General features: G+C 32.4%; 1 protein-coding gene across 2 annotated transcripts; it reads left to right on the plus strand.

The window, feature by feature from the left end:
* Nucleotides 1,269–5,995, plus strand: LOC109357754 (50S ribosomal protein L25-like). 2 transcript variants are annotated; one of them, XR_002108887.1, is made up of 4 exons: nt 1,269–1,789; nt 2,936–3,065; nt 5,368–5,811; nt 5,860–5,979. XR_002108887.1 is itself a non-coding variant. In XM_019601795.1 (3 exons), exons 1-3 carry the CDS (start codon nt 1,358–1,360, stop codon nt 5,592–5,594), a joined length of 789 nt encoding a protein of 262 aa, XP_019457340.1. In that variant the 5' UTR covers nt 1,269–1,357; the 3' UTR covers nt 5,595–5,995. The 2 variants fall into 2 exon arrangements, 1 of the variants encoding a protein (XP_019457340.1); XM_019601795.1 differs by having other exon boundaries at nt 5,368–5,995.

Raw genomic sequence — 12,574 nt, forward strand, 5'->3', positions numbered from 1 at the left:
TTTTGCCCTTAAGTGGTTGTTGTGAGGATGGGACCGGGTGGTCTAATTGGTTTGATCCCGAATCAGACTTGAAAATGACTCTTTTGTAGTCTTAATTGAATGAGGGATTAGACCATTTTGAATAGGGGAAATTTCAGTCTGACTGTGTTAAACCTGGTTAAACTGAAATAATCGGGAAAGTGAACTGAACAATTCACTTAAAATTAGAAAATGAAATACTAGTCTAATGTCTTGTTTTACTCAAGGTTTAAAAAAGATGAAGATATATTACTATAGTATAATACTATAATTATACATAATCATTAGTTATATAAAAATTAATATTTATATATAATTATAGATAATTATTAATTATATATAAAATTATCAGTCTGATTAGACGGTTGAATTGTTTAAATAAATTAAACATAATACGAAACATCTTTCAGTTTGATATCCGATTTGGGTTTAATAACATTGGTACATACACAATTTTATAATTGTTTATACTTACCAACCAATTAAAAAGTTATTGTAATATCTGTATATTGCCAGAGTAAAAATTATATATAATTAGTTATTGATTTATGTTACTTTTTATTGAAAAATCAAGAATAATTAAAAATAAATGGTAAATTATCAACTCATAATATATAAAACTTTGATGTTATATGTGGATATGTATTTTTCTTTAAAAAAAACACTTAATTTATAGATCGCATCATTTATATTTCATATAATTTCTTTTAGGAATAAAGTATCTTTTCATATTATGAAATAATTTATCTCCTTAAAATTATTTATTATTTAATATGTATCTTATTTTTTTTATAATATATTTTAAAATGAAAACTTCGAGATAAGTTATCTGGTGTGAGTAGATTCTTTATTCTCTTTTATTTTACTTCCTCTTTTTTTGTTTTGCTAGCTCTACTTTTCATTCCTTCTCTTTTTGACGGACGAGTTTGGTTTCAAGAATTGGTTGGTTTTTATGGGTAGTCTAACCATAGAGACCACAAAGTTTGTTCATGGCTTGTTACCCGGAAGAAAGTGAATGATACCTAGTCCATAGCTTTTTGCTCCAAATGAATGTCTCAATGCAATAAGGAATTTCCTTTATTTAGTGTGCGAGATTTGTTGTCACTGGTTAGTGTAGCAATGTACTATTAGATCCTCATCAAAAGGTTAAATGTTCAACTACACAGTGAATATCATTTTTGTGAGCACGTGCATATCACGTGAAAAACTCATTTGGTGCATAGCTGAGATAATGAGGCACCTTTGACTGAACTATAACCCTCTTCTCTTAATTCCTTTCATAGCCAAAAACCCTTAATAACAAACACTTCAACCTCATTCATTAATCAAAACCAATCCAATGTTTCTTCACCGCCACGTACTCACCAAACCCTCCTCCTTCCTCCTCCTCCGCCACCTCTCCAACTCCGCCGCCGCCGTCCTCCACCACCACGAACTCCCAGACCTTCCACCTCTAACGTACCTCCCAGGCTTCCCTCACCCCAACCCTAAACACGACGAGACGATACTCGCGATCCCACGCGCCATCTCTGGAAAAAACATTTCGGAGAAGGAGAGGAAGGTTGGGCGCGTGCCGAGCATCGTCTTCGAGCAAGAAGATGGACAGCACGGCGGAAACAAACGACTCATTTCCGTCCGTACTAATCAGATCAAGAAGCTCGTTAAACACCTCGGCGAATCGTTCTTCCTCTCACGACTCTTCGAACTCGAAGTTCGCAATGACTTCGAGTCCGAAGAGATCGTTGAGAAGGTTCGGGTTTTGCCAAGGAAGGTAACTAAATATTGTCAACATTTTGTGGTTGTTGTGTTTAGACTGAATTACTGTTTTGTCCCTGAATTTGTAACAACTTATCTTATTATACACTTATGAGGCCGCAATGTGGAAGGTTTTCTGAGTTTCTGCAACTGTAATTGCGGCAATAAATGCTCCACGTTCTAATGGTTTGGAGCCTATGAAACTTAAAACCATTTTATCTTATTATTTCTCGGACTTTGTGAAATTATACATGGATTTGTAAAGTCATGTATTAGTTAGTTCTTTAGATTATAACAATCAGTTATACAGGTCTTAAGTTTAGGGACTAACATGACTGATGCTTATAGTTTTAGGGACTATAATGATAATTTGCTAAAGTCAATTCCTAATATATCAGGTACTAACGAATTCAGTGAGTGAAATGATAGGTTTTTTCATTTCATTACTATTATTAAACAATTTTCTTCAACTTTTCATTTGACCATAATTAGTTAAGGGTTGGTGGTCAGAAGAGAAACTGATGATGTATTTCTTTGTGTAAATTTCAAATTTATTTATATTGTTTTGAAGATGTAATTATTAGGAAATCATTCAGCACTTTCATTTGTCTAATTATTGTTAAATGAAATAAATTTGTTCATCTTATTGTTGGAATTTTATTGTGTTCGTTCAGTTGTATCTACAAAAGATTATTATAGGTGGTAATGTATTATATTTGCTTTTGAAAAAGGTTTTCACTATGTTCTTTAAAATTAGTGTTTGTATTTAGAATGTATCTAGAAGCTGACTATCCTTAGCTTCTGAAATATTAAAATAAATGATATACTTTTTAAACATTGTATGCAAATGCAAAATCACCCTTTTCTAATTAAAAATTTCCTTTTCAAAGTTCCTGGTTTTCTTGGATGATGCTTGAAAAATGCTACAAGTTTTCATGCTTTGGTTTGGGCTTGGTTAAACAATAAGAAGCTTCTGTTAGAGTTTAAGCTGTTATGATTTTTTAAAAACTTCGTTATGTCCTTTTGATTTGATATATAAGCCTGTGTTTGTTATTTAATATTGACTAGTCATAGGTTCCTTATGCTGTTTTATAAATATTATATGTGTATGCACATTAAAATTTATGATGTGGTTTGAATTTTCCTTTTGAAAATTTCCCAGCTTCATATTAAAGCAAGCACAGACATACCATTGAATGTCACTTTTATAAGGGCTCCATCAAATGCTTTGTTGAAAGTCGACGTTCCTCTTGTATTCATAGGAGAAGATGTATCCCCTGGACTGAAGAAAGGTTAGCACACTTGGAATGCCTATTGCAGTCATGCTGTAGTTTTCTATGTAGAGTAAATTTATGATATTACGGTCTTGCATGTCCCCACCTTGTCTTCATTTCTATGAGGCTTTTGGTGTACCGATGTTATTGTGAATATTCTATTTAATTCATATTTCATCTGTGTTAAGAAGGAGAGAATCTCAATCTCAATGTTTAATAATTTATTTGTAACCCAGATGGCCATTAGTAGTTACCAAATTCTTTCAACCCAGCCTAAAGCCCTAAACACTTAACTGGGTTAGTCTAAAGGTCTGTGTAGGTTAGTTTTGATACCCGTGCAGTTCATTCTATTGCTAGTTAGTAAATGCAATGGGTTTTATGTGAAAATTGGATGTTTTGGTTTCTGCTTATTATGGTTGAAGCATTGTATGTAGCTTTAACATGAGAACTCAGGTTATGTGATCTTGTACAGGAAATGATTCAATTAGCATATGCTTCAACAAGCCAATGGTTTGACATAAGTGAATCTAGTGCATTGTATGATCAAGCAAGCCGACTATACGTAACAAATTGTTTTTCATGATTTCTTTGTTCTGGTATTTGGTATTAGGTACATAAATGAATCTAGTGTATTCAGCCAATGGATGCTTTGAAAAGAATGACCCTCACTACTAATCAATCAGTTAAATATGCAATGTCTATTAAAATTGGATGCACTTTGTTGACATCTATGATGTGCTCTGTATTTTATATGAGTCATGCTACTCTCTTTATTTCTAGCAGTCTAACTTCAAGGTGCTTGCTATAATTGTACCATTTTGTATTTAGTTACAATTTGACTTTAATCACCAAAAGGGTGAGCCGTGGCGCAAAAGTAAAGTTGTTGTTTAGTGGCCAAGAGGTTACAAGTTCAAATTCTGGAAACAATTTATTCGCTTCCTGGGGTAAGGTTGCATACATCTACCTTCCTTAGATCCAGTAGGTGGGAGCCTCGTGCACTAGACCACATTTTGTTTTTACTTCAATCACCAGTACATGGATTTCTTTATGAAAAGGTAGTCCTCCTTTGTCCATTTGTTGAAAGCTTTTGGCCAAAGGTAGGGGGCACTAGCTAAGGAGGTTATTTGTTATGGCTATAGGCATTGCAAGTGATCTGTCTTATCTACCCCCCATAACTTTTTGACACAACGTGGATAAAATTGGTATTCTTGTCAAATACATGTAGTATAAAAAACAATAAGCTAGATAATGAACTTCAGAGATTAACATTAGATTATAGAGGGCCTAAATGATTAAAAGGATTAATTAGCTTCTGAAGGCAGGCTTTAATAGAGTATTATGATGTCATATAATGTACTGATACTATTTTGGATGTAATTATCTATTTGGTTGTAAATTGGTTGAGTACCCCTTGTACTGAAAATAAAACAGCTTCTTTTGAAGTTGCCTTTGTCGAAGGCAAAAGGGAATGCTGGTTTGAGTTTATTTTTGTATAATTGTATCAGTTTTTCTCTTCTTTTTTGTGTGTTTTATGGTGGGGGCTTCCTAGGTTGGTTTCAGGTTGGTTGCAGTGATTCATTTTTTGTTACTTTTCTATCCAAAATAAAAAGTTTGTTTTTAGTTACACCATTATACACCTCCAGTAAAGGTTTTTTTTTGTTCCAACTCTCCTTCATTTTAATGGTGATAATGTGAATAACTTGTTTTCTTACGCCAGACTTATAAGTTACCTATGCAGTGAAGCAAAGTTGATCATCTGATATTACCAGTAGTCCAACTGCTAAATACTTGTATAAATGTTTAATAATATGGCTTAAGAACAATTTCAATCCTGTGGCTCTGGGCAATTCTACCCACTTGATTTAGGAATATTACTTTTGTATACATTTGAGAAGGCCATTCTGCATTCAAATTACTATGGTTGAGAATATGACCTGTCACAAGATACATGTTAACCTGTAGATCAAAAAGGTGAAACTTGGTGTGTTCTCTCATTAAATTGTCTGATGTGCTAGTTGTTGTTACAAGGATAGAAGATTAGTTCTATGGAAAGTAATTGGAGTTTATTATGATACATTTAAGTTAGTCTGTATTTTTATGTTGTTGTTGAGTTACTCTGTTGTATTATATGATTAAGAATTGACGGTGCATACTGAATGGTCAATGGTCATTATTGAACATTTCTGTGTGGCACATACTCCTCTTACTGATAACATTCATGCTATGATATTAATATCTTCAAATATGAACATGTTATGATGTTTTATGTTTGACATATTTATATGGTTGAATATGATTGATCACTTTACAAATTTGGCAGGTGCTTCTTTGAATACAATCAAAAGGACTGTTAAGTACCTATGCCCTGCTGACATTATCCCTCCATATATTGAGGTGGATTTAAGTGAGTTGGACGTGGGCCAGAAGTTGGTTATGGGAGATCTCATTGTTCATCCTGCGTTAAAACTTATTCAGTCAAGAGAGGAACCAGTTTGTAAAATTATGGGCCAAAGGGTTTCTGAAACACAACCAAAGAAATCTAAGTAACTTCTCTTGTATCTTTGGTTCTCATCACTCTTGTCACCGAAGCACTTTACAGCTAGCATATATCATTCGAAAGTCATCGTATCAGTTGATTCTTCGCAGCGGTAATAGAATTTCAATGTTAGTTTTCTTTTTCTTATTTTAGGACGGGGTGGGGGTTATTATTCAATGTTAGGGGTTTATTTGCCTCCTTTTCTATGCCTATTAAGCTCCTTCTCTGGTGCTTCTGCTGTTTCTTTTGGCAAAAAAATGAAGTATGGGGAATGAGCATAGGAAGTTGATACATGAGTTTTTGTATGCAATGTATGCACCATAAATATTTTTGTTTTGGGTTATTGGATGCAATCAGAGAATTACCATTGAATCCAAGATATCTGGCAAACAATTCATAAATAATATCACTGATTTTTTCTTCGGTGTTCTTAACACATGCTTGCACATAAGTAGTTCATAATGATGCAAAACAAAATCATCGCAAAAATGTCGTGTAGTTTATAATATAATATCAATTGCTTTGCATTCTAAGCTTGAGTACTTTAGTGTGCAGTAAGGTCTGAGTTGAGTACAAAAGTTGTTTCAGTTGTTAGAATAATTGCCTTGTAAAAAGCTTTGAAGATGAAGCTCATTTTCGTAGTGTTGTAGCAGAGAAAGTGGGCATAACTAAATGTGTCCCAACTTGCATTGAAACGTGTATATCTGGGGTTTCAAACTTGACCTGGGTCGATGTGTTTTGTGCTAGTGTACTTAGGGTCTGATATATTGGTGGATCTCTTTCATTGGGGTCTCTGTATCTATAGGATTTTGGATCTAAATCATTACCATATGAGAATTAGTTATTGAAGTATCCTGGATCAGTGTTACAAGTAAATGATGGAAGTAACTACTTTAAATGCCATGCAAATACACAGGTATATATCCATATTGAATTATAATGAATTACATTTTTAGTAATAAATATAATTTTGAATTTTAATGATATAATAATCTATGCTAACTTATAAAGCTAAAACCCTTGGTAACTGCCCAAGGAGTAATTTTGAGTTTCCAAATTTACTTTTAGTTAAAACTAACATTATACTTTTTTTTTTCAACTTATTAAGAAAATATGGGTTTAATTGGACCTGATAACTACTAAAAAAAAATCATGAGACCTGAGGAGTAGTTTCTCCCCATACATTATCATTCAAAAATAAAAATAATAATTGTTCTTTCATTCACCTTTTTCTTATTTTCTCTCTTCATCAACTAACAACATCTTTTGTTTTAATGTTCTGTTCTCTTGCATATTAGTATTTGTTCTATTGTTAATGGACATTTGAGAGATAGAGCAACTAGATAAGTATCATAATTTTGTTACACGTTATGGCCGCTTCTTTTTAAAATGCAGGTGTGTACCATGATTTCATCCACACATATAAGTATCAATCAAAATATGATACCTTTTTATTTCCCCAATTTTTAACAATCATCTCTTCTGCGTTCATGCAACATGAAAAGGAAGAATGTATGAAGGATTTTGTACACCAAACCTGTTTGATAAAATGTTTCACTCACTGTTTCGGAGATAACACAAAACAATCAAACAAACATAAGTTCCCTTCTAAATTTCAAGGTCTTCTTTATTAAGTTATTCAATTTCAATTTCTACATTCATAATATAAATTTACAACAAATCAATTTTGAATGGAATTCTTTCACCACAATCATTAATAAGATGTCATAATGCAATGCATGCCTATATTCTATAAAAAAAATACACTCCTTTGATTTTTATGTTTCAGGTTAGAGATTGCTCGACTAAATTACAAAAAATGGGAACTTATTACACCAATCACATCAATAGGATTTCCTATTGTTTTTATAATTCTTAAAATTAAGTTACTCAAATAATACAAAAAAAGGTAATGAAAATAGAATAAGTTATATCCTTATATAAGTAAATAAATTATTTTATTCATCTATTAAAATTATGATGTGTAAATTGAGGAGGGATGAATTTATAATAGTGCCAGTAAAATATTCTTACACCTTTAATAACTTATTACTAAATTATGTTTTCACTAAAACCCAACGTTAGATATGAGGTATTTATACATTTTCACATGAATCCCAAATCATTTAGTACTTGCATTGAGATTTAGCTAAGATAAGGTAATGCTCCATCATTTCCAAAACTAGAGTTTGGACTTAATCTCTAATTTCTTGTGTCCTTTTCGTGAGAATTGAATTATAATTATTTATCACCTTTTGTGCATAGACATGTTATCTGGAGTATGAAATTTATAGAGTTTAAGAGTTTTGCAAAATGCTTGGAGTTGTTCCTCAAAAGTGTAGTATCCATTTTAATTTTGGAAATGGCTTGGGACAATGTGATTCTCCTTTCCTCAAACCTACTTTGATTTCTGCAATACCCATTTATGCTAACTGTACGAATGATTGTAGGAGCTAAGACATCTTTGACCAGCGGACTCCATTGATTATTTCAGGCTAGCAGGATAGAAGAAATAGAAAAGGTGTCCAAGTTTGTAAAGAAAATGGTACTCAATCATTGCCAAAGATCAATAGCAAAAGGGCAAACCAAGAAAAGGTGCTCTGATGTTTCGGAATTACTCTTGCAACGATTGCAAAATGACACTAGCGAACATCCCTTCTTTTGAAGATTCTCATCAATTAGCATATTCCTATTGTGTAATCTTCAAGTGATGAAAGATTTGGATGGAGGAATGACAACAGACTAGATGACTTTGCACTAATGCAATTCAAGTGATTACCAGGAGACATGACAAATGAAAGAGCAACTTTAAGAGTAAGAACACCATCATTTGTTTATTGTCAAGCTAATTGATCATGGCTAAAAGAAATGGTTGTTCCAGCTATAACCTTTGAGATCTGAGTGTACAAATCTTTCAAAATATTTGGAATTATCCATTTAGAAGGAGAGAAGAGTGAATCTCAATAGGGATTTGCGTGGAATCAATCATAGGAATACCTAGCCAATTGTCCCTCTAGAAGCTTATCATATGACCATCCTCCACCATCCATATGGAATTGGTAAAAGTTGTATGCCAATTGTTTCTGATGTCAGGTCAAATTGAAGATGTGAAGTATCTAGTAGTAGGGGATCTAGCTTTGTCAAATCTTTGCCTAACTATAGAATACAACCCAATCTTGTTTAAAGGAAAACATTTCATAAGCCAACTTCAGCATGACTGCTTGGTTAATAAATTTTATGGACCTAATCTCCAACCCTCCTTCTAATGTTGGAGTGCAAACTTGCTGCCAGACCATAATGACTAGCTTTTTGACTTTTGTGTCACCAGACCAGATGACATTTATGATGATGTTATCCACATATTTTAGTAAATTGGATGGCCAATAGTAAATGTGAAAGTTGTAGATCAACATACTATGAATGATGGATTTCACCAACTCAACTATGCTCATAATTGAAAGAAGAGATCTTTTCCAGGAAGCAAGCTTAAGTATGATTTTATCAGCAATAGGCTAAAGATGAACCCTTCTTGGTTTTCCATTAAATAGGGGAACCCCTAAGTAATTGAAAGGCAAGTTGTCAGCTTATAATCCCAATGTAGCAGCAAGACTTGCAATTTTCCTAGCTGAAGCTTGACAAGTGTAGAATTTGTACTTGTTTAGATTAATATGATGACATGAAGCGTGAGCATAATTATAAATGAGACAATTAAGGGCCATATCTCCCTCTTAATTCCCTTCTAGAAGATTAAGACATCATCAACATATAGAACATGACTTGGAGTTTGCAATCTGCTTGGATCAGTGATTGCATTAATCTTACCCTCCATTATAAGCTTGAAAATTCCTCTATTGAAAACATCTTCACCTATGCAAAAAATAATGGGAGATAAATGATCTCCTCGTCTGACACTCCTTCTACAACTAAAAAACCGGTATTCTACCAATTTATGTCTGACATCTTAGTAGAGTGAAGAATAGTACTAATCCAATTGGTGAATTTCTCATTGAAACCAAAAGCCTTAAAAGTGTCCAATAGAAAAAACCAATCTATTGTGTCAAAAGCCTTTTTGATATATAGTTTAATAGCAAGATTGCCACCAAAAACTTTGTGATCGAGAAGGTTGATAACCTCATAAACTAAGCAAATGTAGGCATGAATGTGTCTGTCCTTCATAGAGCCTCTTTGTTTAGGGAATATTATTTTGGGAGCAATGACAACTAGCCTATCAACTAGGATTTTTGTGATAATTTTAAATTGAAAATTGGCTAATGCAATTGGCCCGAACTCATCAATTTTTCATCAATTTTGGTTTTAAAAGTACCAGGCACAATAAAGAATAATTGGTCTATTTTTCTTACATTGTGTGTCAATGAAAATAGAAACTATTTTTACCACAACTCATGCAATAAAATATAAAAGCAAGCATTACAAAGAAATATGGTGTTGTTATTGTTTTTGGCAGTAGGCAATCCTAGGCATGCATTCTATAGTGAGTTGACTAATGGTTGTATGAGGAAATGTTGTGTCAAGGCTACGTTGATCTAAGATACGATCATAGAATTATGGAAAAATGTATACAATTTCCTTAAACTTTACACATTTTATAAATAAGAATTATCAACTTAGTTTTATCTCAATCAAGTTTTAAACTTCTGACATTCATGAAATAGGTCCTTCTATTAAATATTTGTTAATTTATTTAATAGTGAAATTTAACCCTTCAATTTTTTAATGTACACAATTGATTATTGTTTTATCGAAGTGTAATTTGAGTTTTTCTCTGAATAGTTGAAGATAGGAGTTAACAGGAACACCATTTCTTATAAATTTTGGGTCATAAAGAGCATTTGAAATTTGCCTGAAAATTTAAAACTTGAAATTTTCAATTTTAATTTGCTATGCTAGAAGATGTTAAAGTGAAAATGAAGTGATGGAGCTATGGAGGAAACCCACACAGAAGAGAAGATGTTTGTGGGGTTGGCATTCTCCTCTTCATTTCCCAGTGTCTTATTTGCTTCTTCTCTTGAAAGGGTTGAATGGTTGATCCAATATTCCTATCTCCACGTGTAATAACCAGTCAAAGCCACAAAGAACAAATTAAAAACCATAAGGTGAAATCTAACTATTTAACTTTTTAATCTACTAGTACTTTAATAAAAGGACCTATTTTATGGATGTGAAAAATTTAAGGTTTGATTAAGATGAAACTAAAGTTAGTTATTCCTATTTATACTCACCTATGTGAATGTAGAAGTGAGAGCCGCTTTCTATGAAATTTAGGGACATAAATTTCTAGAGCATTCGCTATACTGAGATAAACTTGCATGATGACCTTCAATGCACGAACTTTACAGAATACACCTTTGAAAATGTTGTGTGTGGTTTGACGCTGGAGATAGAGTTCAAGACTACGAGTCACTCTAGTAAAATCCGGATATTCATTATGCAAATGTTCAAGTCGCATGACACATTTGTTTATACACAATCTTATTGAGACCACAAAAATTCTCGAAAATCATTTTTTAATTTCAGGTGGGGGATTGTTGGAAGATATTAGTGAGAACTTTTGGACGTGAAATCTAAACACTTGCAAGTTCCACATAGAAGAGTTTTGAAAAAACAATTCTCAAGTCTCACATTGGATAGACGAAGAACTTGGATAAAACTCATGTTATAAATAGAGGCATTCTCCCCTTATTATAATTTGCCCCAAGTTGAATACGCTTTCATTCAATTTTTTCTTTCTCCCACATATTTTCCGCTGATGCATTTCCAGCAAACTTCCCCATTTATTTTTGTGGCACTTGAAAATTAGCACAAACAGCAAAAATGGGAATTTTGAGAACTGACACTGATAGTCAATATTGAGGGGAAAGAATTGACACATGTAGCCATATTGTGAGCATTTCGAGAACTAACACTGATATTCAGATTGTGGAAAAAGAAGTGACACATCTAGCCATATTGTGGACATTTCGAGAATTGACATAGGTAGTCAGATTGTAGGAAAAGAATTGGCACGTGTAGCCATATTGTGAGAATTTCGATAATTGACACTTTTAGCTATATTGTGGGAATTTCGAGAAATGACACTAGTAGCCATATTGTGGTTGGTGTATTCGAGATTAGTTCCTACATTACAGTAATAATTCTATAACATAGATCTAATTTGTTTTATCGTAGGGACAACGTGGTTGATAGTCTGCATGTATATTTTGGCAGTGCCACGAAACATCTTAAAGAGAGTGACCTGGTCGTGACTCAGTCAATAAGTATTATTTTGTGTCATTTAAAATTATTGCAAGTTATGGTAACAACAATTAATAATGTGACTGATTTCATAGCACTATATACGATGATATTATTTTGGGTTTTTAAATATTTATGGGTGGTTGGATAAGTTATACATAACATTTATAGAGGTAAGAAATTAAGTTATTGTAAGTTTTTTAATTCCATGGTTATAATTGCTTAAACTCATAAGAGGCTAACTCAATTGAATTAAATTAATAGTAAAACTAAATTATATTAGTACTACCATGTTCATTAGTTTTTTAAAAACTATATCTTATTACGTAAAAACTTTCATATTCATTAATAATGGGTTATTAATTTGGCAAATTAGTTTTAATAGTGGGTCAGTAGTCTAAAGTTAATGCATAACCACCACATTGTAATATGTCAATTTTCTTGATAACTTGTTTTTTTATTGTTTGTAATTTATAATCTAAATGTTATAAATTTTAAATATAGTAATTGTGTTAAATATTGTAATTTATATTTGAAAGCAACCTCATTGTAAGCTTAGTTTCATCATCACTATTACTTTCATTTTACTTTACATATATTTTTCCTTTCACATTTTATTCTACTTTCTCTTTCTCTTCCAACTTTATATTTTTTTTATTTCTTTTTTCTTCTATTTCTCTCTCTCTTCTATAATGATGTATTAATGAGACTTAAACTTTTTAATCAAATTATGGATTAA

This window comes from Lupinus angustifolius, chromosome LG10 (genome assembly GCF_001865875.1).
Source record: "Lupinus angustifolius cultivar Tanjil chromosome LG10, LupAngTanjil_v1.0, whole genome shotgun sequence".
Classification (NCBI taxonomy): domain Eukaryota; kingdom Viridiplantae; phylum Streptophyta; class Magnoliopsida; order Fabales; family Fabaceae; genus Lupinus; species Lupinus angustifolius.

What these genes read in the sequence shown, in the direction of transcription:
- LOC109357754 (XM_019601795.1), top strand. Translation starts at nt 1,358, where the DNA reads ATGTTTCTTCACCGCCACGTACTCACCAAACCCTCCTCCTTCCTCCTC. An exon ending in TTCGGGTTTTGCCAAGGAAG is followed by an intron (nt 1,790 to 2,935) that starts GTAACTAAATAT and finishes AAAATTTCCCAG; the next exon opens with CTTCATATTAAAGCAAGCAC. An exon ending in ATCCCCTGGACTGAAGAAAG is followed by an intron (nt 3,066 to 5,367) that starts GTTAGCACACTT and finishes CAAATTTGGCAG; the next exon opens with GTGCTTCTTTGAATACAATC.